The 16485-nt window shown below is 38.4% G+C and overlaps 1 protein-coding gene across 4 annotated transcripts in view; it reads right to left on the reverse strand.

The window, feature by feature from the left end:
* LOC139215133 (myocyte-specific enhancer factor 2D homolog) overlaps window positions 1-16485 on the reverse strand; it is a 28724-nt gene that overhangs the window by 6219 nt on the left and 6020 nt on the right. For 2 of the 4 annotated variants that reach the window (XM_070845992.1, XM_070845990.1), the window contains exons 2-10: window positions 14930-15326; window positions 11483-11686; window positions 10534-10671; window positions 9587-9806; window positions 8337-8393; window positions 7402-7583; window positions 2791-2920; window positions 2033-2234; window positions 383-451 (exon numbers count right to left, since the gene is read on the reverse strand). In XM_070845992.1, the coding sequence (XP_070702093.1) occupies window positions 383-451; window positions 2033-2234; window positions 2791-2920; window positions 7402-7583; window positions 8337-8393; window positions 9587-9806; window positions 10534-10671; window positions 11483-11686; window positions 14930-14983 (1256 nt within the window). In that variant the 5' untranslated portion in view covers window positions 14984-15326. The remainder of the gene's footprint in view (window positions 1-382; window positions 452-2032; window positions 2235-2790; window positions 2921-7401; window positions 7584-8336; window positions 8394-9586; window positions 9807-10533; window positions 10672-11482; window positions 11687-14929; window positions 15327-16485) is intronic. The other 2 variants (XM_070845991.1, XM_070845993.1) reach the window with 2 other exon arrangements.

Consider the following 16485-nt stretch of genomic DNA (forward strand, 5'->3'; position numbering starts at 1 on the left):
AATGTTAAAGCACAGTAGTTAAACCTCATATAGCTGGTGGCCTTGTTACTCCATATATAAACTAATAGAATGAAAAGTCAGTGTCTAGGGGCTATTAATTTTATTCAAACCAAATATTCTATTTAATCTTGTCTGTTATCTTAAAAAAATCGTAGTATTTCTTAACAGCTCAGACATGTACATTCTCCTAATTTTTCTCCTTTATAATTTTAAAGGTTAAAACGTGGAGACTTTTTTTTAAGCTAGTTCTTTGTTTTGACCTCTGAAAATCAATGCTTGGCTGCCTTTTTGGCCACATGTACTGTATGTAGTGAACCCCCCTCCCCCCTACAGACAAGGTCATGACATTTCACACACGCACACACTAGTAGTGGCTGTTCACCTCAGATTGGCAGCCAGACTGGACACCTGGCTAGACAGCTCGCTGCTCTGTTTGTCCACGCCCCACATGCTGTGGACAAGAGGAGAGAACACACTTCAAGAATCTGGTGTTCATGCTACGAAAAACCCAACCCGAACCCTGCAGCGTTCAGCTCACGCAGCTCCTGTCACACTGCAACTGTCCTCTGATCTCGCACAGAGGCTTCTCAGTATTCTTTTTTTTTTTTTTTTAATGAAATCTTGATCTAAAATGGGAGAAAAAAGTCAGAAATATCCGTAAAACGTGCTAAATCTTTCACTTTTTGGTTTTAAGTCTGACTCTGAGACTCAGTATCATCATGACTGAACAAAAGTGTGTTTACAATAAGGCTCAGAGGTGGGACAGCAACAATACACAAGGTCAATATACAAAAATGTGTGTTTTTTCCCAAATATGAGGATTCTTTACATTCTTTAATGTTTTATCTCTTCATTCTTATTTAGATGTGAAATGTTTTTCAGGTATAATTTAAAGACGTTTCAATAAACTGTATTACTGTATTACTGTCTAAATCACTGTATTTACTGTAAATAATGTCTTTGCACCAGTTGTGGAGACCATATGGTTTGTATTAAGGCTTGGAGACGTTTACCTTAGTCAGTATTAAGAATATCTGACTGACCTGATTTTTCTCACGTTGGTACATTGTGTTTGCCAGATGTTTTTCCCTGATGTGTGTGTTTGTGAGCTGGTCCATAAATAAAGTTTTTGCCACTGAAAGAGGCACGAATGCCAGAACACGGCACACAAGCATACAGTAAAATGGGAACACTTTGTCCAGTAACCTATTACAGCAGCACAGAGGTTTAGTGGAAGTCAAGAAAATATCCAATTTGATTGTTTAGTATATAAGAATATTACTACTTGCAGGGAGAAAAGTCGTTCAAGGAGCCTTAAGTGTCATCAAAAAAAGAACAATTAAAGCTAAAAAGATTTCTGATCATAATGATCCATTTGTGCAGTTAATTTGATATTTATTTGTGTCTGTTTGTTACACAACCTAAAGTAAATAGTAAATAATGACTTCATTAATGTTTAATACATTAATTACTAATGCTTTATAGGTCAGATAGAAACCATATATTGATAAGTGCCTCGCCTTTTGGGTGTCCAGGTTGAAAAAATATCTCTTGCTGTTTGTCATCAACAAAACTTGACAATTTTTATTTTTAATAAGCCACCAGTTCTGCAGGTACAAATGCTACTTGGGTCATTAATAAAGGGTCTTTCAGACTCTGAAACCGTTTCCTGCACAATGTTTCATCCTGCTAAAGTGCACCAACTCTAGAAAACCTGAATACCAGATATTCAGATTGATGTTATGAAGAGGTTGAGATGGTGAGATGCTGGTGAGAGACTAATTCGCTAAAAAGGAATGTGAATTGCTTGCATATAAGGTCATGGTATGAATATCATGCAAGCTGACTGGGAAGGTCAGTGGTAAAGTATTTCAGTATTAACAGGGTTATCAGAAGAGTCGACTGAGAGCTTTTACACAGAAATTTGTCAGCCGCCACCATCATCCCTGACACCACTGATGGAGGAGCTTTTTGGAAACCAGATTTAGAGGAAAGACTGAGCGCTGAAGAGAAAAACGAGGAAAAGACTTACACCAAGTTGCTGAGTGATGCAAGATTAATTTGTTGTTGCTGTTGCTGTGCTTGCTGCTGCTGCTGCTGCTGTTGTTGCTGTTGCTGCGGTTGCTGGGAAACAGCCTGCTGCTGTTGCCATGTGGATACACTGGTCGGCAACAAGCCGCCAGGTGACGCCAGAGCGTGTAAAGCAGTGATGTCTGCACTGGTCAGCTGATACTCTGAGAGGTCAAAGGATAAAAAACACATTTTCTTAATTTAATTCTCTTATTTTTAATACAGTTTTTAATGGTTTCTTTGTTCTACCAGCTAAAAATAGTACAGTCAAGTGTACGCTTAATTTAAGTATACTTAGTATACCTACATGTATGATCAATGTACTAAAATTGTGCTATTTTCAATAATTTACCTCATATGCTAATGACATGACACTGCTACTAGACATACTTAAATAGTACAGTCTTTTAGGTACATTTCATTGTATTGAAGTCACCATTAAGATGCACTTAAACATACTTCAGTGTTTGTACTAATGCTATACTTAAAAAATATACTTTACTAGCATGCTTCAATACAGTTTTCCAGATACTGTTAATATAGCACTTTTAGTACATGAATCATCCAATGAGCATGGCAGTACACTAAGCATAATTAAATTAAGTGTATTTTTGCATACTTTTTTTTTTATACCTTTAATAATATATCTGTCGCTTATAAAAAACTACCTGTTGATATCCGCTTTTTTCCCCACTCACTGGGGTCGTGTGTGGAGCTCACCTGTGTTGTACGCTGTGGGCATGGCGGAGAAGGGCAGACCCTGTGCCAGGAGGCTCGGCGTGGCTACAGAGACCACTGGTGTGGTGAGCGTTTGAGCCACCTGAGCTCCTGCTGCCAGCCGCTGGGCGTTCTGCCAGAAAACGACATGGACATGTTCGTCACAGCAGAAACAAGTGACCAGTTCACATGTGGCTTCAAGCTAAGAGACTGGAGATAAAGTAAATTCTGACATGCTGGTAATGACAATGTACATATGGCTGGATTCATAATGATGTACTGAGTCAAGTAAATCTCAAACTTGAGTGGATTTACTATCAGGAGGTTCCTCATGACATGCATCAAAAACAGTTTCCTTGTTTTGAGTGTGCCATAAACAGACGTATTACATTAAAGGCAATTTATTCAACCTGTCACATGTAATTATGTATTAGGGTGGGGTTTTAAAGTAGTTTTTTTTTAGGAATTTACACAGTAGAGAGACGACAGGAAATTAGAGGTGATAGAAAAGGGGAAAGATTTGCAATAAAGGTTCCTGGCCAGACACAAACCGTGGATATTACAGTTCATGGTCAAAGCCTTGATATCAGGGCCTCCAGGGCACCCTGTGGGTGTATTTCAAATTCAGTTATTAAAGCACAATTTAATTTAATGCATCATATTGTGAAAGTGTCATATTTTCTACATACATGTTTAGACAGTTATTCTTAATTATTCTACAATTTACTGTGTAGGTTTCTCATCATACATACATGTACACTATCTGAGGCTGCCACTAATTATTTTCATTATCAACTATTCTGCCGATTAACTAAGTCCACAACTTATAGATATTCAGTTTTCCATCATGAAGGAACAAGAGAACTGACAAATATTCAGTTAAAAAGACGCAACCAGTGAATTTTTCATTTATTAAAAATGTTGCAATAATAATTCATAGATTCAGTGACTAATCACTGTACTTCTAATGCTACCTAATGCACTGCACATACTGTACACACTGTATTTTCTATACTACTTTTTTGAGATTTAATACAGTTACGTTATGGTCGTCAACGCAGACTAAAACAAGCACTGAAAGCCATCTGTGACCTTTTGTTTGGCTTTTAGTTGAATATGCAGCTCATTTCATCTTTCTCCAGTGGATGTCACTAAAGGCCTTACAGTATGTGGCTTGGGTGCACCCAAGCCACATACTGTAACCATTAACCATGTTATTATGTTTTAAACCTTCACTTTTAGAGAATGGTAACAGGATGCACACCTGCTGCCTGTTCAGTGTTTTTTCTACATTAAATAAGAAATTTAGATGGCTGGCAAAATATTCAGTGTTTCTCTAACACAGGTGCAGCAGACATGCTGCTAGATCTGTGAAACTGCAACCATGAGGTTTTCTTATTATGCACCTGCCCTGAAAGACACAAACCTCTGACGTAGCACAACTCTCCAGTGTCTGGTTCAGCTGAATTATAACACAGATAAAAGCAAACTGAGGCCATTTGTTAGAGGAAGAAAAAAAGGTCTGCGTGGAAAAAGCCAAAGATACAATAATTCTGGTCTGAAATTACTCTCCTGAATTGTGAGACCTTATGAATGCAGATAATCCTGAGAGGAAACATTCGTCCAGAGTTATGACTGCAGCGCTGAATTTAGACTGAGAGAAAAAGAGAGAGAGAGGAGATAGACCGGAGAGAGGGGCCAGATTCAATTAACTGCCTTTGTGAAGAAGTGAGGAGGGGCGGCAGGGTGAGAGTGATGAAAATTAATCACTATCCTCTGGAAAATGAGATTCTTGCCCATCAACTTTGAGTGGAATTGTAAAGGGGCGACTGACAATCAGCACCAGCAATAGAAAGCAACAGCCATCATCCCTCTCTGAGTGAATTCAGCTTAAATTAATATTAGATTTTAACAGGATAACAAGTTCTCTCAATCACTAAATTGTACCTGCAATCTTTAGTTATATAATAATAATTGATTTCTCTTTTTAAGATTATTTTGTTAAGTGTTGTGACGGTAGACAGGAAAAGAGAGAGAGAGTGAGACAGAGAGAGAGAGAGGTGTGAAATGCAACAAAGGTCACTGACTTGAATCAAGCCAACAGTGGGTTGCAACCACACGGTCATGTGGTTTGTGCTGTAACTACTCGCCTACCAAGTCGCTCCTCGATTTCCCTTTTAAATTTTAATTTTTTTCACTACAAATAATATTTTAGGGAAAGCATCACCTATAGGGCTGCAAGTATTTTCATTACTGTTTAACTGGAGGATTATTTTAGAAGTTCATCTATTTATTGTTTTGTTTATAAACTGTAAGAAAATAGTAAAAAAATGTCCCAGAGGACATGGTGATGTAAGTATTTGTTGCAAATGCTTTGGAGCTACATATAAAGACGTGACTGAGGGAAAACACTTGACTGAAATGCCTTTAATGTAATGCCAGTTAGTTTTTAAACATCTCTAATTGACGATTTTGGTGGAAGGTGAAAATGAGAGTCTGTGCAAGTGTCAGTGAACAGGAAACATGCTCTGCAGTGCTTCGCACCACAATGCCAAGTGAAGACACCCATGCTTTAAGTGGCATCATATGATGAATTAAATGGGCCTGGTTTGAAACTAACAGGATCACTAAAGGACAATTTCTACAAATACTGTTGAGGTTTTTCTGCATTATCACTGAGAGGATCATGATCCTAACACTATGCAAAATGCTGGAACAACACATCCATGAACCCTGAACCACATGCAGTCAGGTGGGAACCACAAGCTGAATCCCAAGAGATGTCAGTGGAGCAAGACCAAAACAATGAGAAACTTTTGTACACTGTTGTAACCATGCTAATAATGTGCGGACAGTCGATAGCCATCAACTCATGCGAGTGACTGACGTGAGGAAAAATCACCTCGTTTACCAATTCCAGCTCATCCTCTGTCTGCAAAGGGTGGTAACAGAGAGAGTTACAGCTCTGAATCATATAAGTAACTAACAGTAAATAGAGTTAAAAAAAAAAAAAAAATCAATCAATACTAATAAAACTATCTAACCACACAGTCCATTTAGCAGCTGTTCTGTAGCATTTGATCATATCACAAGTATCATTCTCAACTTTTAAGCCAACATGGACCAAAAGTCTTTAAACCTGCAGAAATGCAGACAAAAAACATATTATCACTCTATAGCCTCTTTAAGTTAAAATTGTGACCAGATGCCTGGTTATATACCATCAGTCACCTGGGAAAACTGAACATTGGAAATTACTCCAAACCAGAAAACAAGCAGTTTCATTTGGGGCCCGTTTTATCACTTTTTGACAACAAAACATATTTTACTTTATACACTGACCACTCTCAGCTATTTGACTGTGTGGAAACTGTTCCAACTATCCCATATTCCCTAGACCCCAACAAAAGGGAGAAGAGAAAGAAGAAGCAGTTGGGGAGACCAATCAAATCACTTTGGGGCTTGGCCAGTTCGGAGCACCTTCCCATTGGCTGTATGGGCTGTCACTAGATTTGTGGTGTGTTTAAGTGCTATAAATTAAATAAAGTTTCATGCACACACTTTAGAAACAGTGTAAAACAGCTACATGTTGTCTCCCCCATAATAAACATTGAATAGATTTTTGAACTCAGGGCAGGAACGTCATTCCCACCTGGCGCTCTCATGCTTTCCCATTCCCAGCACTGGCTGTAAAACAAAAATAATGGGCCGAGAGACTTTAAAATGCTCCATAGAACCAAGAGGAACTGCATGCTATAAATTTTCTGTGGGTCTGTCACTACAAGTGACCCGTTTCATATAAAAGTAGTAATGTGATCCATTGTAAATATAAAAATGTTGCCAAAAAAGAAAAATGGACATCTGTAACTTCAAAGTGGGTAAACTCTACCTGCTGAGGAAGACTGTGTGATATGATGAAAAGCTCCAGAACAGCTAAATGGACCCTGTGGTGACAACGTTTTGTCAGCTAATGCTTCCAGGGTCAAGAATGAACTTTTAATCTCTAATGAAATCTAATCTAATGAAATCATGTTTTAATGACCTGTTCCTGATTCCAGACACTGTCAAACATGGCTATAAGCTGACGTGGGTGCATGTTTAGTTAAAAAAGGTTGTGAGCAGTATGTCAGTGGGAGTTAGCGGATTCATCCAAGACTTCGCTAGTTTTGCCAGAGTAAATAATAAAACGTTTAACATAGAGTGGAGAGCACATATCTCTGCTCCCAGGTCTTCACTAAACACATAAAAATGATGGCAGCCTCTCACAGACTGTTTATCTTCAGTCTAATTCTTGGATTTCATTTGATACATCAATATAAATTCCCATTGTTTTTGAATAGTTTTCCATGTCATTCACTGGGCAGTGAAGGCATGCATTTCTGAGATAAAAACCAAATAATTTCTATCCCCTCAGCTTCCTTAACAAATCTTCTGGGGTTCAGGTTTCAAGCGCTGCTGTCTTTTTGTTATTGTTCGTAAGATCCTTACTTTTTATTATTCCAAGTAAATAAATGTGTTAACTGAGGCATACAGTGAATTTATTTCATTGCATGAGGTTGAAAATGTTGACTAAAAAGGACCCAAACAGCACAAGTTGGGCTTGGTTAAGCTCACCATCTGCATGAGGCTCTTTCCGCCCTGTGAGGTGATGACTCGGAGGTCTGGCTTGCGGCTGTTGACCATCTGGGGGCTGGGAGGTGGGGGTGGAGACTTCGCCGGAACTACTTTCCCCAGACTGTTGCCGTTGGAAACAGTGAGGAGACCTGGGGAGGCCCTGGCACTGGTGTATCCATTAGCTGCGGGGTGATAGAGGTGCGAATGGTCAGAAATCGATAGAAAAATCAAACAGGTGAATGCAGACAGTGGGGTACGGACAGCGTGGGCACTCAAAGTTGGGTTAAAATAATCCTCTAAAGCTTTCTTTTTTAAAAACTGTTCTGAGGTGGTCTAATTTCTTTTTAAAAACGTCAACGTTAACAGAATAAAGCTGTTTAAAACAAACGTCATGTCATCCAGAGTAAAAATCGAATTGAATAACAGCTAAAAAGATGATTTCAGAATATTTTCGTGTTGGTGATTATTGGACATGATGTCCAAATTTATTCCTTCTACTAAAATATTATGCAATGCCTTCTTTGAAATGTCAACATTTGCTCAAATAATACATATGAGTTGGAGCCAAAAGACTTTTATTACTGTAAATGTCACAAGAAAATAAAATATACAACATTTTCCTGAGCAAATATTTAAAAAATAAATGGACCATAATGTGCCATGACGTTAAAAGGTGATCTGTAAAGCTGACTATATATTGGGAGGAAGTGCTGGGATGGGATTCCCATGCATGTCTGTTGATGTTACTGGTGGCATCCCCTGATCCCTCCAAGGCACAATCACAGATGGTGCAGAGGAGGAGAGGAGAGGAGGAACCTTGGAAAGGATTTGGGATAAATACTCCAATACAGACCAGATAGCAGAGGAACACTTGGCGATAAAAAAGAAGCAAGAACAAGTAAACTCATGAGCTGATCAAATATAGAAGTACTCACGGACTGGACTTGGGCATCCACCGTTTGAATTATTCAGGTCGCCACCAAGAAGAGCACCTATTGAACAAGGATGAAATTGATGGAAGACATGTAAATTAAGAACCAAAAAGGCAAAACAGAGGCTTTAATATTAACTGAAATATATTTATTTACCACAAATTTCTATTATTTTTGATGAAAGCAAAGACTAATTACAAATTGTACTGCCAAACAACATGCTGCAGCTCTGAGAAGACTCACTCACAATCATCATAATGTCATCATATTCAAAACCTCAAAAACAGCTACGAACATATAAAGCATGTCTATATTTTACATTTCTAAACACTGGAGGTGCCCGGCCCACCTACACATCAGGCCAATATAAACTTTTTTTCTATCTAATCTAACTTATATCCTTTATTTTCCTAATTCCAATTACGGGATAACTATCTGATCTCCAAAAAGCTCAGTGTGAATGCATCCAAGAGAGATTGTAATGTGATGGAAACCACCTCTGGTGGTGGTTTGAGACGTATTCCAACCAGATGTTAAAAAAGGAGGAAATGCAGCCAGCTCTCCAAGACACACAAGTGAAAACCAAGACAAACGGCAATTTTGTGATCTGGCCAATGGAGATGCAAACACGTGACAAATGTAAATGAAAGTGTCTTAAATCGAGAGCTTGAAATGACAAGTCTAAATGGGGCCTAGGGTCATTAAAAGCCACGCTTACAGACTCACAGTCTTCCATGTTTAATATTTGGTTGATACAGCAATAAACTAACGATTTAAAGGTGACAAGAGTAAAAAATGTTTCCAAGTTGGAGGAGGAGTGTAGCAAATGTCACACACTGCACATTAGTCCAGTTCAGAGAAATGTGCACTATTCCTGGAGGAGCTAACAAGCTCTTTACATGTGATGATAGGGACCTACATACAGTCTCCACTGTAGGTCTGTGAAAGACTAACAACTGATAAAAATGGATGCAAACATAATGTTATCCTTGAGGAGAAAAACATGAGGAGGATTTTTAGGACGGACAGATAGTGTAGAAGTTTAAAAATAACTTAATTTAGGGGTCCCATTTTTTGAAGCTGTTACCAAAATTACTACTTCACAGGTATTCCTTGTTTTTTTTATGTCAGAAATAGTTCTTACAAAACCCAAGAAGAGGCTGATCACTGATTCTCAGTCTGTTTCTGCTGGTATTTACTTGTCAGCTGACGACTTCAGTCTCGCCACCCTCAGCAGAATATCACTTACTCACCTGCACTGGCTGGTCTCTGTGGCAACCCAGGAGAGACTGTGTTTCTCTGAAGAGCCGGTTGCTGTGGCGACAGGAGGTGGGTATCCGTGAGTGATGATGATGTTACATAGGAGGTAGTTACCAGTGCGTTGCCAGGGTTACTGAATTGCAGTGTGCTTTGATTGGACGACTGGACTGTGACTGGCATGGAGAACGTCTGGGGTGGAGCTGTCGACTGCTGCTAAGTCGGAAAAAGATAATTTGATTTTTAATTTCACCGCTCCATCTCAACTTCAAATTCAAGACTGAGCATGATTTTAATATACTTCTTGACCATCCAAGTTATTAGGACATAGACGATATGTTGACAGTATGTGGTACAGTAAGAAAATGGAATGGAGTTTCATTATTCATTAAATTACTCATAACGTGACCAAAAAACTGAATTTACAAAATGTTTTTCCATATGTTATCATGTATGAAAAGACCCAAAATGAACACTATAAGCAGAATGATTGGTTACTATAAGCAAATCATTAAAACAGCATTTGTATAGGAATGAGTCTGTCCCAAGCTTTTTGATCCATATAAACAGTTGATCACTGTGAGCATTGTAAGTGGTTTCCATTGTATTCAGATTTGGTCCATGCCTACATGCTTGCAACACATCACATTTAATCAAATTAAAAATATCATTGATTTATTTACATATGTAAAGCCCAGCAATGATTTAATGACACTGGGCCAGGTTCAGCTTAAGTTAGGCATATAGAGGAGTATCATCAGCATAAAGTAGTAAGTAAAGCCAAAAAGTGTGAAACAGACAGAAGAACGTCACACAAGTACAAACACAGAATGATAATAGACCAAGAAGTCCACAGTTAAGAGAGAAACAGAACAGTAATTACAATATATTCTATAGGAAATGCATGCAAATTAGGTAATCATGTGCAGATTAGATGACTTACTCCGTAGCGCTTGAAAAGAACATCCAGGTCCTCTGTAGTCTTGCGGTACTTGTCATCATTTAGGGGACTTTGGTCAATGGAGTCTTCACCATCTGGCTCTGGACTGTCACAACCGTTAAAACCTTTCTTCCTCAAAGTCTATGAAAGTAATACAGAAAGGAAATGAGTAAGAACTGAGTAAAATCAGTCAGCCCAATTGCTTGAAATGACAGATGTCCCCTCTTTAAGTCTGATCTGATACTTATATTTACCTAAAAGTTGATTCAATATGTATCAGACATATTGAAATACAGCAGTAGCCTTCTAAACTTAACACAACTTATTTTTCACAAACTCTACTTGAAACTGCTAAAGTATACGCAGTATATTACACTATGCATTTCAAGCTTCATCTCAATGTCCTGGATCAAGCTACTCCTCCAGACAGGTGTACTACCAGGTGACGGTAAAAACCAGGAAAAATGCATTTAAAAAAAAAAGTTTCAAAAACTATTCATTTTTCAAATAATTTAATTACTCTTCAAATATTTGAAAATCATGACCCACCTCTACACTTACACAAATAATGAAACTTGAAAGATTATCTGCGATCGCATTTTGAAAATCATCTTTTGCTCACTTCTCACGTCTGTGATTTAATTTCAAAATGTCTATCACTCTGTTGGGCATTTTTAAGCACCTGTATGTGCTATTAGGTCATGCTGCTTCCAGTGTTGGTGCGACCTTGTAACAAAGGTCAAGTTTTATTAATCAACCAGATATGGTTCCACTCCTGTACTTGATTCTCTGGCTTTCACTTTAAGAGGAAGCTATTGATATCCATAAATTGTGACCTCAGTTCTGTGTAAGGTTAAAGTCTCATTGTAATTATAAATGTGGCAACACAAGAACTTTTTTTTCGTTTAGCCATTTCACTTCTACACAGTCGCTGCTGATATGATGGATTTACCTCAATAATGTCTGCATTGGTCCGGCTCTCGTGAGGCTCATTGTACTCTGTGTACTTGAGCAGGACCTTGTCCATGTCAGTGCTGGCATACTGGAACAGCTTGTTCGCGTGGTTGAAGATGATCAGAGCAATCTCGCAGTCACACAATACACTCAGCTCGTAGGCTTTCTTCATCAAGCCAAACTTTCGCTTTGTGAATGTCACCTGAGAGAAAACAGCAGAGGAAGTTGGGGAGGGGAGAAGACAGGACAAAAACAGAAACATAAATGAATTTAGCTTAAAATTGTTAATGAAAATTTGGACTTGACCTTGGGATGCTTTACTTAAATCTCAGGTATACAAGTTTCTGTCTCAGGCTTTAACACATTGCTATCCTACATTCCTACAGAGGTTTTCTGTTACTACAAAGTGGTCTAGACTTGCAAATCAAAATAAAATGTAATCTTCCAGGTGCCCAGTAATGAAGAAAATACATGCAGTCGCTTGACTGGCAGACGCCTTTGGTAACATATCGAACAAATGGTACACAAACAGTATTTTTATTGCTTTTAGGCTCCCAGAATAATCACTGATTCGAGTTTGTTTTCAGCATCCATTTAAAGACTCATAGCTATTAGCACTACAATGAAATAATGGCCTCAGGCACTGGCTTTTAAGAAATTAACAGTCACTGATCATTTTAATGAGGTTTTGACGCCAGTACAACCAGTTATATGCCTTGAAAGAAAATGCTTTGAATTTTGACATGTTTATTTCATTTTAGCCTTGATTCTCTGATACTTAATGTAAAAACAAAACGATTAAAAAGAGACTTCTCTCAATGCAGTGAAGTCTGTCTTGTGTGAACTCAAGTGGTGGATGAATGGATCAAATATGGGACTTTCACCCAGTAGACTGTGGTTTTAGTCCCGTGTGATACCATTTGTCAACACGGACCTTTTATGTTTAGACTTGATTGACCAATTATTTTCGGTTTTCAGTCACAGTTTGGTTCGCTTTAGCACCAACACCAGGAATGTTATAAAAATGAATGTTTTGATGTATTTCTATCATCCCAATTGATGAACACCTGGTTATAAATAGCCACACTGGCTATTCCCCCCTGGGTGAAAATAGCAAATGGCATTAAAAAAAAAACGTAGCGACGAATGGGAATATGTTAATCTTCAGCACCAAATTAGACGGGAAAAGCACAGAGGATGGGGTAACCAACTGTTGAGATGTTCAGAGTAATTTAACCATGTTTTAGTGTCACTATCAACTTAATTACGCTGCATACAAATTATTCTAAAAGTTTTATGTTGCAAAAATCTAACTAATGATTTAAATTGGAACAGTATTTACAGCACAAACACTTCCAAGATCCGCCTACAGAGTTTATGGTCAGAGCTGAATGAAAACTAAACAAAAAAAAATTCTTGGTGGCCCCAAAAACAGTGATAATTGGGGGGAAAAAAGCCAAAAAATACCAAATTAACATTTTTGTATGACTACTCAACTGACCCAACTGAGAAAACAAAAAAGACCTTGGACAGAGAGGAGACCAAGAGCCACTCTGAAGGAGCTGCAGAGCTCTGGGCTGTGGCTGTATCTAAAAGAACAATCAATGCAGTATTTTACAAATCTGGACTTCATGGAAGAAGGACCAACAGATAGGCACTCATGGAAAAGACATGACACATGACAGTGTGCTTGGATACTGAAAATAAACAACATGTGGAGGACTGACAGAGCATGAGGCAAAATATTCTGTGGTGTGATGAAAGCATAATTGAACTTTTCAACAGTGATACAAAGCACTTTGTTTGGCAGAACCCAGACTCATCTCATCACTCATCCAACACTATCCCTGCTGTGAAGTGAGGTGGCAGCCTCACGCGGGGAGGACGTGTGAGGAGAAAGGGAACAACAAATAGAACTGAAAAAGGCAAATTCCCGAGGACAGCCTGCTTGAGTGTACTCGAGATGTTTCACTGCAGCAAATGTGTATATTTGAAGGGGACAATGACACAAGCATGAAGCCAAATCAACAATAAGAGCTGCTTCGAAGCAAAACCGTGACTTGAGTCTTATATAGAGCCTGTGAATGACTTTCAAACCATCAAAAATCTGCCGGGAGCCTCAGGCTGGCGTTGAAAGATCTGGATCCTGTGGATCTTAGTATCAAAAATCATCCCGTTTGACATCAGTGAACTGCACACATTATTTGTTGACACTCAACTCTTTTAATCTCTGAGCCTTTTCGTGAACATGAGGACTATAGTTATTAGACATATCTGAACGATACCAGTGCCTCAAATGTACAAGGTCTAGGGAATAACCCATCTTGGTTTTAAAAGCACTCAAAATGTCAAAATGAAATATACAACAATATTACATTTTTTATGATACCTATGACAGCTGGAGTTTTAACAAATAACTGTTCCTAAATAAAGAGTCCCTTGGCACACTACTCTAATTTGATAAATGAAGTTAAGTTGGCAGTATTAAGAGTGCATTAATGGATTTAATAAAAAAATTGCAAAAGGAATATTGGTGCATCTATCTTGATTGTAATGTAATGCTATGTAGATCATTTTACTAGTAAGTCACTTCATCTCTGTTATTAATCCATATTGCTACATTTAGTATAGTTTGCTTTTGGAGAAAATACTGTAACTGTTTATTATAATCCAATACAATATACAAAAACTCAGCTTTTCAGCAAACATGAATGGAAAGTCTACATCTGCTGAAGAAGACTGTGTGATCTGATCAAAAGCTCAAAGTTCAGCACTTTAATCTATGGCTGTGATATTTCAATTCAAAAACGTAATACAAGTCTTAGCACTGACCAATAGGAGCTCCAGTGCCAAGAGTGACAAAACTGAGGCCTTTATTTTGAAATCACACCAATGTGGACAATTGCTGACCATCTAAAAAATGTGTCTCACGTTAAATCGGACTTAAAATCTTATATGGATTATTTTAGATGGACTATATGTGTTTGTCAAAATTCAAAGCCCTTCACAATTAGGACAGCGCCACCGTAAAACAACGATGTAGTGTAACAGACACACTTCAGGTTTAAAAATCTGATGGTGTGGCTGGTTGCAGATACAAAATCTGAGTTTCAACACCTAAACAACACTTTTGCAGATACCATACTTATTATATTTATGGGAGACCTCTTTTCCATTAAAGATCCTAAATGTTAAATGTTATCTAAACACAGGCAGCCGTAAGAAGCCGTATCTGAATATAGCAGTCTAAAAACTGGAGAATAAATTGGAGTAATTGTAGAAGAATGTATAGAGAAGATTACAAATCAGATTATTTAAGACCAATCTGTGGTATTTGAAGGTTTTCTGTACTCTGTGCTACAGACATGTTGTAGCTAATATCAATAAACCAGCGAGGTTCAGCTATCATCCATAATAATGAGCCACCAAAAAGATAAAAACTCACCTGCTTGTTTCTTTCATCGGTGATCCGTTGGATCTGAATCTTTTTCCTACCCATGATGCTTTGCAGTTGTGGAGACAAACGCTGTAGTCAGTCAAATGGAGAAGTGCCTCTCAGAGTTGGAGGGGAAGCGCAGCCTACGACCTCTTACTTCAGCACAAAAACAGTCAGACACAGTCATGCATCCGAGGAAACGCACACACAGACATTTCTCTGCCCAGGTGTGGCGAGGCAATGTTGTCGACTCTTTCTACTGTCAGGCAGTGAGATCGGAGAGTGGGTGCTGCAGAGATGTGTGGAGTTAAGAAGTGGAGGTCGTCAGTTCATTGTTTGTTCAACAAGGACAAAAGTGACAAATGTCTCTGCAGCTGTTGTGGTGAAGGAGGACGTCACTCCTCTCCTGCATGAGACAAAGAGAAAGAGAGAAAGGTTACTCAAATCTATCCTTCAGGCACACAAGGTGTCACACACATCAAAACAAGACTAAATAAACTTGTGATATGAATCATAGTATTATTGAGTGAGAAAATAAAATGACAATGTAATCTATGCTGTTCAGTCAAATTATCTTGGGAACAAAGACAACAATGCCCTCTGATTATGAGGGCAGGGGGGTCACAGACAATTAAGTGTCCGTCTAAGCAACACTTTGCACCAGAGTCACAGGTTAAATGAACTGGCTTCAAGTGTCCAAAGCTGTTCAAAGCATTACGTGCCATGAAAAAACTGACTGAGTGCAATAACGTTTGCTGCAGATTCAGGCTTGGGACCAGTGTGGTACCCCCTCCCCCCACGACTCAGCAGCTGGTCTCTCATTTGTTCTCTCATTTCATTCTGTACTACAAACCGACAGACAACCTCTCTTAGCTTTTGTGCTACCATGTTAGCTCAGTGGCTAAAATGAGTCTGTCGCTGAGCAGTGGCTCTGACTTGTTTTGGCTCAGTTTCTCTGTACTACGGGACTCCCATGCACTAACATGCATGTGTGGCCTTCCCAATGGCCAAAATAAAGGACAGAGAAGCTCAGATTATAACACATATATAGTGAGAGTAACTTAATTCTCTGTATCTTTACATAGCAATTAATAATACAAAACATTGTTGACGCACACCTATCTTATACATACATATTTATAACCTGCATACATTTGCACATACTGTATGTACTTTTAAATATGTGTATACACACAATTAATCTATATGCCTTCACATAAGGGAAAAGCTTTTTATTACATTGATTTCTACTTTCATCCATGAAGATGTGGTTCTTGCGTGGAGGGCTGAAAAGTGAGGCCAATATGGAAGTGCTTAAACCTGAATTCTTTCTAATGACCAGCAAGGGGCAAGTCTTTAAGAAAATGAGCCTACTTCTCCCTTGATTTATTACCTCAGTAAACATTTTGACTGAGTATGAGCATCTTAAGACCTTCAATAGAAATAACATATTCAAAGGCAAAAGTAGCTCTCTAAGACTTCCAAATCTGCATGAAATAAAGCAAAATCACACATAAAAACACTTTTGATAGAATACCTCAAGGTCAATATAATGATTATTTTTA

This window comes from Pempheris klunzingeri, chromosome 16 (assembly GCF_042242105.1).
Source record: "Pempheris klunzingeri isolate RE-2024b chromosome 16, fPemKlu1.hap1, whole genome shotgun sequence".
Classification (NCBI taxonomy): domain Eukaryota; kingdom Metazoa; phylum Chordata; class Actinopteri; order Acropomatiformes; family Pempheridae; genus Pempheris; species Pempheris klunzingeri.